This window comes from Sorex fumeus, unplaced genomic scaffold, assembly GCF_029834395.1.
Source record: "Sorex fumeus unplaced genomic scaffold, SorFum_2.1 ptg000075l, whole genome shotgun sequence".
Lineage (NCBI taxonomy): Eukaryota > Metazoa > Chordata > Mammalia > Eulipotyphla > Soricidae > Sorex > Sorex fumeus.
In genome coordinates this window covers 26183847-26202984 of record NW_026606132.1, presented here as the reverse complement: position 1 = coordinate 26202984, position 19138 = coordinate 26183847, and the positions used below count along the sequence as shown (strand labels likewise).

The 19138-nt window shown below is 44.3% G+C and overlaps 1 protein-coding gene and 1 long non-coding RNA gene across 2 annotated transcripts; both read right to left on the bottom strand.

Annotated features, from left to right (window-relative positions):
* Positions 1-1676: 1676 nt before the first annotated feature.
* LOC130038427 (uncharacterized) lies at positions 1677-5046 on the bottom strand. The gene is made up of 4 exons (XM_056130318.1): positions 4570-5046; positions 3185-3334; positions 2765-2923; positions 1677-1850 (listed from the first exon to the last, which is right to left on the bottom strand). The coding sequence occupies exons 1-4, from the start codon at positions 4843-4845 to the stop codon at positions 1719-1721; spliced, it is 717 nt and encodes a 238-aa protein (XP_055986293.1). The 5' UTR covers positions 4846-5046; the 3' UTR covers positions 1677-1718.
* Positions 5047-5126: 80 nt separating this feature from the next.
* Positions 5127-17426, bottom strand: LOC130038298 (uncharacterized). The gene is made up of 3 exons (XR_008794657.1): positions 17346-17426; positions 12915-13041; positions 5127-5186 (listed from the first exon to the last, which is right to left on the bottom strand). It is a non-coding gene; the product is annotated as an uncharacterized LOC130038298 (long non-coding RNA).
* Between the last annotated feature and the right edge of the window lie 1712 nt (positions 17427-19138).

Genomic DNA, 19138 nt, shown 5'->3' with positions numbered 1-19138 from the left:
GCTGCTGTGGGCACTCCCACTCGGCCCTGGGACTGTGGGCAGAGGAAAGCTGGTCCCCCACACCCAAGGCAAGCGCAAAGCTTATGGGCTCCGAGTGACACATGTGCATGAGAACAGGAGGCCGGAAGGAGGTGACAGGAGGTGACAGGCAGAGAGTCCTCTGAGCACTTCCATGGCCGGTCCAGTGGAGACTGCCTGGGGAATAAAGTTCTCAGAGTGCCCAGAGCAGTATGATCTGATGTGCAGAGGACAGACAAGGCACCTCGAATGGGAACCGGGGCTGTGGCAGTCTCCTTGGCACAGTGTGGCCGGAACTGTCGTGCTGTGCAGCCCTTAGCACCCACCTCGAGAGCCCCCACTGCTGCCCACGCTGGAGAGTGATGCCAACCATCTGTCAGCTGGGGAAAAGGTGCAGAAGTTATCTTATGGGGGCCTGGCGGAGGCCAAGCCCAGACAATCCTACCCAGGGCTGCGGAACCAGCAGGTGGTCCTAGCAGCACGGGAGGGCAAACACAGGGCAGTGGTGCCTCAGGCCCCACGGAACTTAGCCCTGGATGGCCAGTGGGATCCCCCACCCCAAGTCATGTCACTCAGTTTGGGGGTCAGCCAGTGTTGGTTCTGGGCTTTGACCTGGAGCAGCCCCTTGCCCCCCGCAAGTGCCTCCTGTGGGAGCCCTCCGGAGAGAACTCCTGGCCACGAGCTGTGACCACTGGCGGAGCGGGCGAGCAGAGTTCCTGTTAGGGATTCTCAGGAGCCCCCGAGTGGGGAAGCCAGCCAGGCCCACCAGGGACACCCCAAACAGTGGGGCCCCGAGTACTCACCCCTGCACCTGGTGCACTCTGTGAGCTGAGTGGAAAGGTCACTTTCCCCCACTCAGGTCTCTGTCTGGGACTGGCCCTGGAGCAGCAAGTTCATCCCTGGAGGGGAGGAGGTGCCACCGGCACCATTCCCCGGGCTGCTCAGTGCTTAGGCCGAGTGGTGGTGGTGCGGGGGTGGGCGCAGGGGTCCAGCTGCCCTCGCGTCCTGGAGGGAGCCAACAGCCAGCTGCTATTCAGGAAGGGGGCAGCCAGTAGCCACTCAAGGGGGGCCCTGGGCTCAGGTGTAACCCCATGTCTGGGCACAAGGATCCAAGAGCGGGTGAGGTGCCCAACCTCACCAACTGGGTGCCAGTCGACTGAGCCACCCCCATCTCTGGGTCCCCAAGCCAAGAAGAATGAGGTGCAATGATAACAAAGTTTATTATGAATGCTGAGATACAGTCCAGCTGTATTGGGTGACCTCTTTCAGTTTCTAGTCATTCGCATTGTGTCACCCTCTGGGTGTCCCAGCGAAGGGAACACAGAGGCTGTCCCAGGGAGTTGCCATGGGAATCTGGAGACTGCTGACACAGCAGGTCTTACCAGGTGGCACATGGTGTTAGACATGGCTTAGAATGGGCCGAGTCTGGCACTCATCACAGCGGGTAGACTAGAGTATGCGAGGCTGACGGGGCAGACAGCTAGGACTGGGGACAGTGAGGATGGGAGCCCAGGCATGCCCTGGAATGGTGGCTGCCTCTGTGGCATCTCCTGTCACTGATACTCAGCTCAACTAATAAGAAAAAGAATTTATAAGTTAAAGCAAACTAGGAACCCACCCTCCCCACACCCGGCAACAGGGGACTGTGAACGCTGGAGGTCCCCTGACCAGGCAGGCCTCATGGCCTGCTCCCCATTCTCTCAAGGCTTGCTCCGAATCCGCTGCTCATCCCCGCTGGATGACAGCTGTGCCTCATCTGCAGGTACTTCAGTAGGCTCCTGGACAGTGCTGGGGCCTGGAGGATCCTGGGCTCCTTCCTTCGGGGGCTGTACCTGCTGGGAAGGGGGGAGAGGGTAGACTCCTGAGCTGCAGGTGCTGGACCCACAGCATGGTGACCAAGGCCTCAAAGTTGAGCCTGCCAGCTGATGAGAGAGCAGCTTCCAAGACAGCCCATGAGGTGCTGTGCTGGCAGGAGGGGCCTGGGGACAGTGGGCTTCTTCCTGTCATCTCCCCCAGTGCCTTTGGCTTCAATGGCAGCATAAGCAGGTCCCGGCTTTCCCAATGCCCGGTGGAGGGCCAGGTCCCCACTGTGCTTCTTTGCCAGCCCTCTTCTTGGCCTGCCGCTGCCCCTGCCTGCACTGAGAGTGGCCTGCTGAGGCCGCCTGGCAGCTACCCAGCCCACTTTCATCACCCCTTCTGGGCCATGGAGGGGGAGGAAGGACAGACTCAAAGCTGTGTTCCCACTGTGGCTGTGGGAGCCTTTCTACTGAAGGATCGGTCTTAGGACTGGGGCTCCAACGTGAAGCCTGTTGTCAGGAAGAGCTATGCTACCACCACTGCTGATGGACCCCCTCGTTCTGCCTCCTGAGAGCAGACTGCACTGTTCCTGTCCTCACACTATGTGAATGGGAAGAGATCAAGTGCCTCCATGTTCACAAGAGTCCCTCAATGCCTGATGGAGTTGGGCCACCCCATCCTCCAGACCAGGAGGATATTCCTCTCTCCTCTCTGGCATTGCCGCCTGGTGACTGGCACACATTTGTGGCCCCTGGTCTCACCAACATCTGTTGAACCTTAGTGTGTTCAAGAGGATGTGTGCTTGCCATCCAGGGCCTGGGAGGTGGGAGTTGCCATCTCAGGCAAATGAAACGCAGCCAACTGAGAGGACCCCTCGGGAGAACAGGAGAAACCCCACTTCTGACCATAAGGTGCCCTTTCAGCACAAAGTCAATCATAGTTTCCATACCTGGATGAGGGGATCATGTGGCTCTTCCAGCTCAGGCAGAGGCGAGGCACGGAAACGCTTGGCCTTGAAGGCATCTGAGTGGGACCGCTTCAGTTTACCAGTGTGCTTGGTCTCCAAAGTCTGGGACCCTGGACTCTTACTGGGGACTGAGGTACTGCGCTGCATTAGAAGGACACAAGAACCCCAAAGCTGTCATTCAAGTGTCACACCTTTCCCAATGAAAAGGCACATCTAGGTCTTACAAGAAGCCACAACTGGGTCCATTTCAGCTGCAGCCAAAAGAGACAGGGCAAAGGCCCGAGGCCCTGGTGCCAGTCACTAGGGCTGTCCCGCCAAGCAGGCCTTACTGGCCAAATCCTTGGAGATGGTCAAGGTCCCAACTCCTCTCCCTCCTGCCTCTTCCTAGCACTGTTTTCTGACCTGGCTCTCGGGTTCCAGCATGGTCTCCAGCTGCTTCACTGTTTCTTCAAGGGTCTCCTGAGAATGTTTGGTGTCAGCCTGCAGCAATCCCATGGCATCTTCTATTGCCAGCGTGGTAGTAGCCCTCGATGCTCTGGCTGGCACGAGTGGCTGGGGAGCAAAAGAGTATGGTTCAAACAGAGATACTCTCTGAATCCAACCAGTCTTTGAACACAGGGTTTGAAAAGACTGGAGACAGGTAGTGGCACCTCACCCCAATCCTGATCGCACCCATCACTAGTATGCTGGAAGAAATGACTGCCGAATCTGGGAAATGTCAAATCACAAACGGACTGTGAGGATCATTTGCTCTTACTGCTGGTTATGAACATATAAAGAAGTGGTCTGGTCACAGTGCCATACTTCTCAGCTACAATATGGATGGAACAGGGAAAGTGAAGCTAAGTAAAATAAGTTAGAAGGAGAAGAATCAATCCGGATGCTCTCACTTACATGTGGAATAATAGAAGATAAATAACAGAACACATTTAAAGCTTGATCAAAAATACCCCAAAGGAAAAGAAAAAGCTCTTTACAGTGAAAGGATAACCACAGCCTTTCAGCAAAATAAGAACAATATGGGTTGTTATAGAAAAACTCTTGTAAGTATTTCAAAGAGTTTTCATAACTGATGAACTCTCAGTAAGGCAAGAAGACTACTTTCAGAGGGAAAAACTAGGACATGGAAGGGGCCACAGTCATGTTACTGTGGCCACACCAAGAGAGTGGCCCTCTTTTCTCATGAGAAACCTTTCTGATTGGAATGGAGAGAGTCATCTGATGCTAGTTCATTCAGACTCATTGCCAGGGCTGTCATTCCTGACTTTAACAATCCCTTCTACCAGAGAACATGGTTGTCGAAATCTGTCTTTACGGACACAAATTTGAGGTAGGAGAGACACAGGGTCCTGATGGGACCGGTGACCATGGAAGGCTACATCAAGCCAACACTCAATGAAGTCTGTCTTTACTTAAAACAAATTCCATAGGGAAATGGAGCTGGTAGGACTAGAAGGGTGTTGAGGCAGGAAAACTCTCTCCTCCGCCACAAGGATGGGAAGGCCCAGGGCTCTTTGAAATTCTGCCTTTCCTTATTAGTTTCACTTCCTATTCGACTCCAAGTCTTTCTAGCCTAAAGTGCCTCCTGTTTCCTATTTAGAGAAGAATGGGCAAGTGAAGGGACTTAGAGAACCCCTAAACTCAATTCTGTTGGGGCCACCGGATACTCAAGGCATCTGAAAACCAACAATCTACAGGATGCCTTCTGCCAAGGCAATCTGGGAACAAGAGAGAACAGTGAGGAGTCAGCAGGGAACACAGACTGTTAGCCCAAATCCTGAGGATACCTGACTGACAGTGGTCACACTGAAACACGGCAGCGTCTTCAGCTTGGTCTCCATCATCTCTGGAGCCAGCTCAGCTTCCTTCGGATTCTCCAACTTCTCCTCTACTCCCTCTGCCACTTCCGCTTTCTCTGCAAACTCAGCTGCCTTACAGGCCTCCTTGGCCATCTTCAAAGCTTTCTCCACTTCCACAGGCGCAACTTCTCCTTCTTTAGCAGGCCCGACCTCTTGTGCAGGCCCGGCCTTTCCTGTAGACTCCTCTGTGGGCTCTGCCTTCATGGCCAGCTTTGACTCCTCCCCAGGACCTTCTTCTCGTGCCTCTTCTGCAGCTTCCAGCTCTGCGGCTTCCTCGGGCTTCACCTTCTGCACAGGCTCTGCTCTGTCTGCCTCTGCCACTGACTCCTCCTTTACCTGCTGCTCTTCCTTCAGTATAGGCTCCTCCTCCACAGGCTTCTCTTCAGTTTCACCACCTTCTACTTCTTCCACGGGCACCGACTTTCCCCCAGATGGATCATCTTTTGTTTCAACCACAGAATATTCATAGGACGGCTCTATAGTACTCTGCAGCAAGTGGCGGTTGCGATCCAAATTAAAGCTAAAGTTCTGGAAGCATGTTAGAGCTGTGAAGCAAGCACAGTGGAATTCATGATTGAAAAAAGCAAAGCCCCAACACTATCACCAGCTGATAGATTGCTTGCTTATTTCCTTTTCTAAGTCATAAGTACAGGAGAGACCAGTTGGATTCCTTGTTAAGGATTGGACATAGACCAGGTGCCAGGATATTTCTGAACATTATTATAATCCTGCTCCTACTTGAAAATAAAGGCGTTTGCCTTGCACGTGGCCGACCCAGGTTCTATTCCTCCATCCCTCTCTCAGAGAGCCTGGCAAGCTACCGAGAGTATCCCGCCTGCACAGCAGAGCCTGGCAAGCTCCCTGTGGCATACTCGATACGCCCAGAACAGTTAACAAGTCTCACAATGGAGCCGCTACTGGTGCCCGCTTGAGCAAATCGATGAACAATGAGAGAACAGTGCTACAATGCATCTAAACTCATCCAAATTCAGTGTCTTTTCATTATATTGTCTCTATTTCTGGAAATCTGGTATCATGCCACAGATAAAAATACATATAATCTAGTTATCAACCGTTCCTGAAAGTCTAGATTATCTAGAGTGTGACACCACAGGAGTACTATAAGTGCTTTATGAGATTCCTAGAAACAAATGAAAATGAGAACACGAGTTACCAACACTTATGGGACACAGCAAAATCTGTGTTAAGAGGAAAGTTTATAGCTCTACAAGCATTCCTCAGGAAGGAGGAGCGAGCACACATAAGTAACCTAACCTCACAGCTTAAGAGCTTGGAGAAGGACCAAAAAACGGAGCACAACCTGAACAGGAGAAAAGAAATAATAAAACTCAGAGCAGAGATTAACAAGATGGAAACCCAGAAAACAATCCGAAAGATCAATGAAACCAAGAGCTGGTTCTTCGAGAAAATTAACAAGATCGATAAGCCTCTAGCAAAACTCACAAAGAAAGGGATAGAGACAACCCTAATAAACCGAATCAGAAATGAAAAGGGGGTCATTACAACAGAAACTACAGAAATTCAAAGGATCCTCAGGGAGTACTTTGAGAAGCTTTATGCCACGGAACATCAAAACCTCGAGGAAATGGATAAATTCCTTGACTCCTACAGACTCCCAAGGCTGAACCAAGAAGACCTGGAATGCCTGAACAGACCTATCACCATCAAGGAAATTGAAATGGTAATAAAAAGTCTCCCCAAGCACAAAAGTCCTGGCCCAGATGGATTCACTAGTGAATTCTTCCAAATCTTTAAAGAGGACTTACTCCCAATCCTTTTTAAACTTTTCCATGAAATTGAAATATCAAAAACACTTCCGAACAGTTTCTACGAAGCAAATATCACACTAATACCAAAAGCAGACAGAGATACCACAAAGAAAGAGAATTACAGACCGATATCCCTGATGAACACAGATGCAAAGATCCTCAACAAACTACTAGCAAATAGAATCCAACTACTCATCAAAAAGATCATACACCATGACCAAGTAGGATTCATCCCAGGGATGCAAGGATGGTTTAACATTCGGAAATCAATCAACATAATCCATCATATCAACAAAAGAAAAGATAAAAATCATATTATCATATCAATAGATGCAGAGAAAGCATTTGACAAGATCCAGCACCCCTTTATGATGAAAATGCTAGCCAAAATGGGTATACAGTGGACTTTCCTCAACATAGTTAAAGCCATCTACCACAAGCCTACAGCAAGCATCATCCTCAATGGGGAAAAACTGAGAGTCTTCCCTCTAAGATCAGGAACAAGACAAGGATGCCCACTATCTCCACTGCTGTTCAATATAGTACTGGAAGTACTTGCAATAGCGATTAGGAAAGAAAATGATATTAAGGGCATTCAGGTTCCAGAAGGCAGAATCTAAACAATGGACAGGGGAGTGTCCCGGTGGACGATTCCACAACAAAATAGACCACATAATATTCAATCGACGGTTTTGCCTGACTGATGTCGCTGTTGTCCCAAAATTTCGAATGGAATCGGACCACCGTCTCCTTCGTGCAAAATTCTACTTCACAGAGCGGGGAGAAAAGGCTGCAAAGTTCAAAAAGAGAACTCCCAGAATGACCACCAACTGGGAACTCTTTGGTACTATTGCGGCAACATGGGAAGATGCCATTGTTGACAACATTGACAAGGAATACGATCGACTGGTTCAGCACCTCCATGAATGTGCGAGGAATGCCAAGAGACAGATAGCCACAAAAAATCGCCTATCTTCGAAAACTCTTGAGCTAATTCGCCAGCGTGGTTTGGCGCATGCCTCAGGCAACCACAAGCTAACGTCCGAGCTCGCAAAGCAGTGCAGAGATGCGATCAAGGAAGACCTCAAAGAGAGAAGAGCAGAAGTACTGGTAGATGCGGCAGAAGCCGGGAAAAGTATTTGTAACGCCCGCCTGTCCTTCGCCAACTATAAGACCAAGATGACTGCCCTCCGACGTCCTGATGGATCCATCACATCCTCCAGAACGGCAATGGAGACGATTATCCATGACTTCTACTCAAATCTCTTCGACAGCCATGTCGACTTGACGACATACCAAATTCCACAGGATGGATATGTCGTTCCCAACATTCTCCCTTCTGAAATCCGACACGCCATTTAGTCGGTAAAGAAACAAACAGCACCCAGCCCAGACAAGGTCAGACCTGAACACCTGAAGAACCGGCCGTCAGTACTCATCAATACACTGGCTCGGGTCTTCACTCGCTACCTGTCTGAATGCAAGGTTCCGTCCCAATGGAAAACCAGCAGGACCGTACTACTGTTCAAGAAGGGAGACATCCATGACATTGGCAACTATCGCCCGATCTGCCTATTGTCTGTCATCTATAAGTTGTTCACTCGAGTTATCCTAAATAGGATTGGCAGAACACTAGATGAAGGACAACCATGCGAGCAAGCCGGGTTCCGCAAAGGATTCAGCACCATCGACCATATCCACACGATAACCAAGCTCATTGAGGTTTCTCGGGAGTTCAAGATGCCGCTCTGTTTAACGTTCATTGATTTAAAGAAGGCCTTTGATTCTGTTGAGACGGAAGCGGTCATTGAAGCCCTAGCCAATCAGGGCATTCAAGCTGTACTGCGGATTCACTACCAGGATCTCACCATTCTACAAAGAAGTGATCATTGATGTCAAGAGAGGGATGCGGCAGGGTGATACCATTTCACCAAAACTCTTCAGTGCCACCCTCGAGAACATCATGCGATGACTGGAATGGGAAGGAATGGGAGTGAAGATAGATGGTCGGCAACTACACCACCTCCGCTTTGCTGATGACATTGTTTTAATAACACCAAACATCAGCCAAGCGGCACAAATGCTGCCCGACTTTGACCGTGAGTGTGGAAAGGTAGGACTACAGCTGAATCTTACGAAGACAATGTTTATGAGAAACAGCCTTGTTCCTGATGCCCCATTCACTCTCAATGGAACGACCATCTCCGAATGCAACAGCTATGTGTACCTAGGTCAAGAAGTCAACTTGACAAATGACCGGGCACCCGAGCTGCGCAGGAGGAAGAGAGCGGCTTGGAATGCCTTCAAGAACGTGGAAGAAATAGTTAAGAGGACAAAGAACCTCCGGCTCCGGGCACATCTCTTTGATTCCACTGTTCTTCCTGCATTAACATATGCCTCAGAGACCTGGGCCCTACGCAAACAGGATGAGAACGCTATTCAGGTCTCCCAAAGAAGAATAGAAAGAGCTATGCTTGGAATATCACGTTTCACTCAAATGAGAGAGAGAATCCGGAGTTCTGACATCCGTCGACGATCAAGAATCAGGGACGCTGTCTCATATGCCAAGGTGTCGAAAATCAGATGGGCTGGTCACGTAATGAGATTTAAAGATGACCGCTGGACTAGAGCTGTTACCGACTGGATTCCACGGGATGTCAAAAGACCGCGTGGCCGCCCACCTTCCAGATGGTCAGACTTCTTCGTCAAGATCATGAACGATCGGTTTGAGGCCCTTCATGTTCCTGGAGCGAACAGATGCCATTGGGCTACACTAGCCGACAGGGACAAATGGAGACGTTACTGGCGCCCGCTCGAGCAAATCGACGACTAACGGAAAGTTAAGTGATTAAGTGATTAAGTGATGATACTATACTTAGAGAACCCAATAACCTCCACCAAAAAACTCCTAGAAACAATAGACTTGTATAGTAAAGTTGCAGGCTATAAAATCAACACCCAAAAGTCCATGGCTTTCCTATACGCAAACAGTGAGAGAGAAGAAAGCTACATGAAAAAAACAATCCCGTTCACAATTGTTCCCCAGAAAATCAAGTACCTAGGAATCAGCTTAACTAAGGAAGTAAAGGACATGTACAAAAAAACTACAAAACGCTACTTCAGGAAATAAAAGAGGAAATGAGGAAATGGAAAGATATACCCTGCTCAAGGGTCGGGAGACTTAACATTGTCAAAATGGCAACATTACCGAAAGCATTGTATAAATTCAATGCAATCCCTATAAGGATACCCATGACATTCTTCAAAGAAATGGAGCAAACACTCCTGAAATTTATATGGAACAATAAGCCCCCATGAATAGCTAAAGCAATTCTTGGGAAAAAGAAAATGGGAGGAATCAACCTCCCTAACTTCAAACTGTACTACAAAGCAGTAATAATTAAAACAGCATGGTACTGGAACAAAGGCAGAACTGCAGACCAATGGAACAGGGTTGAATACACTGACATCTCCCCTCAATCATATGATCATCTAATCTTTGATAAAGGTGCAAGTAATGTGAAGTGGAGTAAGGAAAGTCTCTTTAACTAATTGTGCTGGCATCACTGGACGGCTACATGCAAAAAAGTGGGCTCAGAACTCTGCCTAACACCATGTACAAAAGTAAGATCAAAATGGATTAAAAACCTCAACATCAGACCAGAAACCATAAGGTACGTCGAAGACAAAGATGGCAAAACCCTCCATGACATTGAAGCTAATAGTATCTTCAAAGATGCCACGCCACTGGCCGAGCAAGTGAAAACAGAGATAGATAAATGGGACTATCTTAAACTAAGAAGCTTCTGCACCTCAAAAGAAACAGTGGCCAAAATACAAAGACAGTCTACAGAATGGGAAAGGATATTCACCGAACACACATCTGACAAGGGGTTGATATCAAGTATATACAAAATACTGGTTGAACTCCACAAGAAGAAAACATCCAACCCCATCCAAAAATGGGGCAATGAAATGAACAGAAACTTTCTCAAAGAAGAAATCCGAATGGCAAAAAAGCACATGAGAAAATGCTCTACATCATTAATTATCAGGGAGATGCATATCAAAACCTCAATGAGATACCATCTCACACCTCAGAGACTGGCCCACATCCAAAAGAACAAAAGCAACCAATGCTGGCGTGGATGTGGCAAGAAAGGGACACTCACTGCTGGTGGGAATGTCGACTGGTTCAGCCTTTCTGGAAAACAGTATGGACGATTCTCAAAAAATTAGAAATTGAGCTCCCATTTGACCCAGCAATACCACTCCTGGGAATATATCCCAGAGAGGCAAAAATGTATAGTCGAAGTGACATCTGCACTTGTTTGTTCATTGCAGCACTCTTTACAATAGCCAGAAACTGGAAGAAACCTGAATGCCCAAGAACAGATGACTGGTTAAAGAAACTTTGGTACATCTACACAATGGAGTACTATGTAGCTGTTAGAAAAGATGAAGTCATGAAATTTATATACAAGTGGTACAATATGGAAAGTATCATGCTAATAAGCGAAATGAGTCAGAAAGAGAGGAATAGACATAGAAAGACTGCATTCATCTGGGGAATATAAAGAAACAAAATATGAGATTAATACCCAAGAATAGCTGAGATCAACACCAGGAGGATTACTCCATAGCTTAGAGGCCAGCCGGCCATTCTAGGGGAAAGGGCAGCTCAGATAGAGAAGGGAGCACCAAATAAAGGGTGTTTGGAGGATCCTCTCAGGAGGGGAGATACATGTTGAAAGTAGACTATGGACTGAACATGTTTGCCACTCAATGCGTCTTTTGCAGACCACAACACCCAAAAGGAGAGAGAGAACACAGGGGATTGCCCTGCCACAGAGGCAGGGAGAGATGGAAAGGATGGGGGTGGGAGGGATATTATCCATGGTGGTGGAAAATGGGCCTGGTGGAGGGATGGGTATTTGATCATTGTATAATTGAAACCCAAGCACAAAAAATTGTAAATCTACAACTGTACCTCATGGTGTTTCACTAAAAATAATTTTAAAAAAAAGTTCAATTGCAAAAAAAAAATAAGTGCTTTATGGAGGGACTTCAATGTAACACTCCCACAATAGCCCCCAAAGCAAAACAGAGACCATTATTTGAACGATACAATATAATTGTGACATTTTAAAAAAGAATTTGTCAGTTTCCTTTTAACAAACTTCCTGGTATCACCCAGAAGTCCCACTCCTGGAGATCTACACAAATGAACTAAAAAATCATACTCACAAACTAAAAATCTCTTACAAATTCTTATAATCACCAAAGACCTGAAACAACCTTTGTCCAGTCACAAATGAATTGATTTTGAAAAATTACTGTAATATTTGAAAATTTCTGTAATATATTTATAAGAGGCTGTCTACTCAGCAAATGAAAAAGCAGTAACTATTACGCCTGGAACATGGTTAAATCTTAAGACACACTTTGTTAATAAATCTAGTCCAAAAACGCTAGATGTACATGATTTTGTGTTATAACATTCTGAAGGGGAACCACACAGATGAAACATAGACCAATGGTGCCAGAGAACTAGAGTGTGAGTACACAGAACCAGCACCCAAGAGTACTGGTGGTAACGGTGGTGGGAAGTGTGGTAGATTATTATGTGTTGCGGTGGTGGAAACATGATATTTTTCTTTCTGTCAATCAGAAACATAAGTTGCAATAATACTATTTGGAATAATTCAATATATCCAATAACTCTAATGATTTCACTGAGTGAAAATTTATACATTGTTTTTAGACATATTAGAAAACTCAATTATAGATTTTTGAACTTTTCCCCCCTTTCCATCTTCCCAATCAACTCATTTGAAATGATTTTTCTTAAAACAAAGTGTAGAAACTGACAGCAATAATAGAAGGACTGTTCACCAGAGTATTTATAAAAACCATTATGTCAACATATGGAAATTCCTAATACAAGTTATCTATGAAACAAATAGCTAGAGTTCATGATCTTCATTATGAACCTTTTACCATCAACTGTCTTCCATGCAACTAAATTTATGAAACGTCTTTACTAGTGAAGTTCACATAATAAAATCAATTTTGGATAGCTTATGCCTTTTCCCCTTTTTTTTCTAACAACTTTTCATATAGTGTTGTTCTTATTTTAAAGAGGATTCTTAGGAATACGACCACTATGCCATAGCAAAGGTGGTCTGAAAATGAAAAGATGACCATCTATTTCTCCTACGACTAATATCCAGCACCAATATTTAGAAGACTAACCCTAAGTGGGAGAGGAAAGTGCCATTCCAGAAGCACTTGAATGACTGCTGAGATTCATCTTCATTGCTCTTCTATCATCATAAATTTTTTTAACTCAAGCTAAAGTTACAGACCACTTCTGTAATTTCACATCATTCCTAACAGAACTTTCCTTTGCAAACCTGAAACCACCATATAGGACACTAGTCACTTCTTATGGTCTCTATTCCAATGCCCAAATGTACCTACCGTTCCAACTAGCAGAGGGTTGTGGAGAAGATGAATGTGAGTCTGGCGATGACGCAGACTCGATGTTGCATTCGCTAGAAGAGTTACGTGATCCATACTGCTCAACAGTTACAATGGAAGCTTGATCCTGGAGATTACCGAAACAACAGAAGATGACATTTCAACTGGGAGGCAAGTGGATACATAAACAAAGAAAACAGGACAAACACAAATTTTGATGCATATCACATCTAATTAATTCAGAACACTGGTTGTATGAATTGACTAAGGCAAAACCACTCGAATATATGTCCTTGAAAAATACTGCTGGAAAACCACGACACCCGAAAGGAGAGAGAGAACAGAGGGGAATGCCCTGCCACAGAGGCGGGGGGGGGGGGGATGGAGGGGATGGGGAGTAGGAGGGAGACTGGGATCAATGGTGGTGGGAAATGGTCACTGGTGGAGGGATGGGTATTCAAAATAAATAAATAAATAAAGGAAAAATACTGCTGGAAGAAAAAGTACAGAGATTGGATCCATGTACTATATACACTGTTAAGAGTCAAAACTGAAGAGAAACACAGTACAGGTGTGCTGAAAGTACTCCCACAGAAGAAATGTGTACTACTTGAAAGTCATAGTAAAAAATACAGCTATGCTTTTCAGATATGTCGGTAGGGTGTGGTGATAGTAGTTCATAAGGAGGACACAAGGCTCATTTTCCATCCTTCTTGAGAAGATCCAATGTTTCCGCGAGGAGGAAAGGCTGTGAGACATCTGCACCACCACTGATAGGACAGCGCCCCCAGTGATTCTGCCCATGCTAGAATAAGGCCAACAAGTATTGCTTGCTTGGACAATTCTAAGCTTTGAATGCAGATTATAGAGGAAAGTGTAAGTGAAATGGCACCTTAACTATATAGAAGAGCAGTGAGAATGGACATGAAAAGGACAGAGGGGCACCTTCCCATTGACAGTGTCAAGACAAAGGATGAAGAAATGGTCACCCCACAAATTTGAAACAAAGTTAGATATCTCTGACTCTGGATCCCCACAAATTTGAAGCAAAGTTAGATATCTCTGACTCTGGATCCTTCCATGTTAAAGTATTCATATTTCCAGTCAAGATCCATTTCCATTTCCTTAACAGTTAGATCCTTTAGAAATTTTCAGAGCCCGGATTAGCGGTGAATTTTTTTTTACCTCTACTAAAAGATTTAATTGTTGCAGTTGTTGTCTGAGGCTTGAGGTGGGCAACTAGATTAAGACCTAAGGCCATACAAAACACAATACATTGCTGAAATCGTTTCCATATTTTCCTTATTTAAAAGGATATTGTGCTGAAGTAGCAGTTATTGAGATGGGAAATGACATTCTGGATCCTCTTCTATTCCTTTCATTCCGAATATAAATTTAATCTTTAGTATTTTGCTTCCTGGATGATTCTCAATAGAACTAACAGTGGTGGAGTGTGTACACTTTGTTGGTACTTTGGCAGTGGCAGAGGGGGTACTGATTATATTGTACACCAAAATCATAGACACCAAATACTGCCAGAACCACAATACCTCAACAATAAAGGTAAAGGTAAAGGTAAAGGCCCTCCCGTTGATCGTCGATTTGCTCGAGCGGGCCCAGTAACGTCTCCATTGGAGACTTTGTTGTTACTGTGTCTGGCATATCGAATACTCTCGGTAGCTTGCCGAGCTCTCCGACAATAACACAATTTAAAACTGTATATACTTGGATATTGATTAAAATGCTCACTTTTGTGCATTCATGTTTTAGCTTATCAAGATAAATGCAGTCAGGATAAATTAAATAAAAGAATTATGTGTAGTAATGGTAACTTGCCTAGAAAGAAAAAACCAAAGCAAACAGACTACTTTGGAAGCAAAAGATACCAGTTTAAAAGGCAATTAGCTTTTAAAGTCTTAAGAGTGGGAACTAAAAGAAAGATGAAATGAAAATGTGTCCACGGGAACAGGATGGAAACCACTGCAATTTTACAATTTTAACAGGAGTCTGGATTCACTTCTATTCTATACTTCTCCATAGGGATCTGAAAAGAGCATCCTGGTGCCTGAGGTTGGATGTAGAGTAGGCTTCAAGCGCCTGGTGGGCATGAGAACTAAAAATGAGTGTACACCGCTGGGCAGCAATCAAGATGTTCCCCCAATCTTCCCATTTTCCTCATGACTAGCCTGTCAAAGTGCTTTGCCTAATTTTCGAGAGGTCCATTCATTTTACGTTTTTTTCTGAAAAAAAAAAAAAAACCTCAAAGGCTTCCAGTCAAGAAGACAGACTAAAGAACACAAGGTGTCAGCTTTCTCACTTTTTCAAGGCTTTCCCCATATTGAACACTGACCTCTTGCACTCCCAATCCTTCTCATCCTGCTCCACTTCTAGTCAATGTTGGGTTGATTTATTTATCTGATTTATTGCCCATCTCTTGGAGTCAGAATGAAAGCTTTAGAGCATAATTCTTTAGTTTTGCTAATAACACACCGCTACATCGCCTAAAACAGTACATGATGCTTAGCAGGTGTCAAAGATAAATTTATTCAATGTATAAACCCATGAACTAATCTGAAATCATTTTTATAATGACATTAAAATATTCAAAAATGTTGGAACCTGAGAGATAGTACAGCAGGCAAAATGCTTGCCTTGCACACGAATCGGTCTCCTGAACCCTACCAGAAGTGACCCCTACGCAGAGAGTCAAGACGAAGCCCTGAGTCCTGCCGAGTGTCAGTTCAAGACATATATGGAATCCTAAAACTAACATATATGGAATCCTAAAACTAACAGGATAATGTGAAAGAACAGAAAGCTGTGAAGAAGGCAGATGCTGTGTTCTACAGCAAGAAGCATAGATACCAGGTTCAAAAAGACCTGGGTATGAGTCTTGGCTCTGCCATGTACTGTGTGACTGGGAAATTTATTCATTTTCATTCATTTTATTCACAATCATTCAATACTTAACATCTTTAAAATTGTACTGAGAATACCTTAAAGTGCTGTTGTAAGGGTTAAGCAATGCTTGTCACATGAAAAATCCTCAATGTATTTTAGTTATTATATTATCTTTATTTTATTATATGAAGTCTCACCCCCCCCCAATAAACCTTGACTAACCTCTTAGACCACTTCCTTCAGGTATCTGTTGAATGAATAAATGACTCAGTACTCTTTACAGTAGGTTAAACCAATGGCAGAGTACTTCCAAGTTTGATCTGTACTATGTCTCCCACCCATCCAACCCCTGTTACATGCTCAAAGTCAGCTGCTTCTGAAGATTTATCTCCTATCTCCAGACATAATAGATTAGTATGGCAAACCCATTACGTGAACAGTTTAAGAGTGAAGTAAAAGCTCCAGTTCTGCCAGATGTGCTTGCCTACTGCAACACAGTTGAGTGACAGATCTATCTGTGTTGATGCAGAACATTAGCAAGTAATCTGAATCATCCAAACTCCATCAAGCAAATATGTTTGTGGGACTGTCGATTCAGAAAAATCTGTTCTGGACTGGCACTGTTGCTACTACAGTAGCCATTGCTCTCCAAGTGGTGAGGTGTGGCTTTAGAGAAGGAACTCTGTACTTCATCCATCACCCTACTCTCAAATCCTTGTCAGTTACTGTTTCCCCAGGACATACTTGTCTAAACGCAGGGTATCTGTAGTAATAGCTGACAGATAAAAGTACTGTGAACCCTGGCAGGAGCTAGTGTATGCTTTGCATGGCTCCATTTGCAGAGATTTTTACCCAGAGTTTCTGGAAAACCTCACCTATGAGGTTGATGGCTTTCAGGAGATGTGATGTTTTCAGGCCACTATTACATTAAGTATTTTTTTCTGTACACTGCCCAATCTTTGGGCACTCCACTGATATGTATTTGTGGGTTGGAATTTTGAAGCTTTAGATGTTTTGTTTCTTTTCTGCTATACTTTTAAAAGCTTTTTTCCCTCCTCCCCCATTTAATTTTTGAAAACCTTGTTCCTTTTTCTATAAATCCACAAGTCTACAAATCTACAGTGTTTACATCTTCCATCAGCCCCACTCTGTTGTTAAATGACTTCTATTTTGACTTGAGTTTTCATTCCTTCTTTTGTTTCTCCACTTTAAAAAATCTGAACATAGGTAATGGTAACAACTATTTCAGTGACCCACTAATTCGGAAATCTGTGTTTGCTCTTTGTGGTTGGCTCTGTTTATTGCTTTCCTCTTAAGTAAGAATCCTATATTGTTAATTCTTTCAGTGTTGGTGATTGCTTGCTGAGTGACAAATCTTACTCATTTGACCTTCCTGGATAGTAGACATGCTCACTTGGGACACTTTCAGACATCAAACCTGTTCTTTGCTGGACACACACATTGACCAAGGACACAACACGAATCAATACTGCCAAGACAAGTAGATTCTCTCTCTCTTAGTGTACATACATCCAAGGTACAATGCTCAGGGCCTGTATACACGGATTCGGTTCTGTAAGTAATTCCTTCGCAAGTACTTCCATGGTATGTAACTCTTCTAAAGCTAGAGGAAAAGAGAAATAATAAGCACATCAGAAAAAAGTAAAAGGTACAAAATAGAAACACAATTCGTTAATTTTTCCTAACACAGTAACATCATCAATCTTTGAGCTGTTGTTTTTCTTAAAGAGTAAGTTGCTCTCCAACACATCTCTAAAGAAACACTGGAGGTAGAAAGGGACCCTCCTTCACTGCTGGTGGGAATGCCGACTGGTCCAACCCTTTTGCAAAACAGTATGGACGATTCTCAAAAAATTAGAATTTGATCTCCCATTTGACCCAGCAATACCACTCCTGGGAATATATCCAGAGAGGCAAAAAAGTATAGTCGAAGTGACATCTGCAATTGTTTGTTCATTGCAGCACTCTTTACAATAGCCAGAATCTGGAAAAAACCTGAGTGCCTGAGAACAGAAGACTGGTTAAAGAAACTTTGGTACATTTACACAATGGAGTACTATGTAGCTGTTAGAAAAGATGAAGTCATGAACTTTACATACAAGTGGTACTACATGGAAAGTATCATGTTAAGTGAAATGAGTCAGAAAGAGCGGGATAGACACAGAAAGATTGCATTCATCTGGGGAACATAAAGCAACAAAATGGGAGACTAACACCCAGGAGTGGCTGAGATTAGTACCAGGAATTTTGCTCCATGACTTGGAGGTCAGCCACACGTGCTAGGGGAAAAGAAGCTCAGATAGAGAAGAGAGCACCAAATAAAGGGTGTTGTGAGGATCCTCCCAGGGTGGGAGAAGCATGCTGAAAGTAGACTATAGACCAAACATGATTGCCACTCAATGCCATCTCTTGCAAAACACAGGACCCAAAAGTAGAGAGAGAGAACAAGGGGGAATGCCCTGCCACAGAGGCAGGGTGGGAGGGATGCTGGGACCTGTGGTGGTGGAGGATGGGTGCTGGTGGAGGGATGGGTACTTGATCATTGTATAGCTGAAACCCAAGCACAAAAATTTTTAAGTCTGTAACTGTACCTCATGGTGTTTCACTAATAAAAAAAATAAATAAAAAAATAAAATCTTCAGCTAAAATTAATAAAAAAAAGAAACACTGGGATCTTCACTGATAAGTTTGCTGCAGGTCCCAGTGCCTCTTTTGACAGTAGCAGTGAGTCAAAAAAGCTTTAGAATAAGCCAAGGTGTATGAGCAGCTGTTCTGAATTTAAACCAACTGCAATAACAAAAAATGCCTTGAAGTAAAATTTAATTCCATTTGCTGTAATTAGAGAATCTTTCCATTCTGACTCATTAACAATTAATTTCTATCAAAATTAGAATTTCCATGCCCAAGGTGAGAATCTAAATACTAGCTTCCTTTTCACCTAATAAGAAGAAATTGGGAGTGAGAACAATAGAGAATGAGTCAATGAGAATTTTGATTTTTATACTGAATTCTCTTTTTTTAACATTTTTAATTGAACTGCTGTGAGCTACAGTTACAAAACTTTCATGTTTGAGTTTCAGTCATACAGTGTTCGAACACCCATCCCTCCACCAGTGTGCATTTTCCACCACCAATGTCCCCTTGTGTCCACTCCCCTTGTCCCACCTCTCCCCCTGCCTCTATGGCAGACAATTTCATTCTTACTCTATCTACTGAATTACTTTATTTTATTTTATTTTTATTTTTATTAGTGAGACCCCATGAGATACAGTTGTAGACTTACACATTTTTGTGCTTGGGTT

Excerpts from the sequence above, each read along its gene's own strand:
- LOC130038427 (XM_056130318.1), bottom strand. The coding sequence starts at position 4,845 with ATGAAGGCAGAGCCCACAGAGGAGTCTACAGGAAAGGCCGGGCCTGCA. Across the intron at positions 2,924-3,184 it reads TGCTGGAACCCGAGAGCCAG|CGCAGTACCTCAGTCCCCAG; the intron begins GTCAGAAAACAG and ends CTTCTAATGCAG. Across the intron at positions 1,851-2,764 it reads CACATGATCCCCTCATCCAG|GTACAGCCCCCGAAGGAAGG; the intron begins GTATGGAAACTA and ends CCTTCCCAGCAG.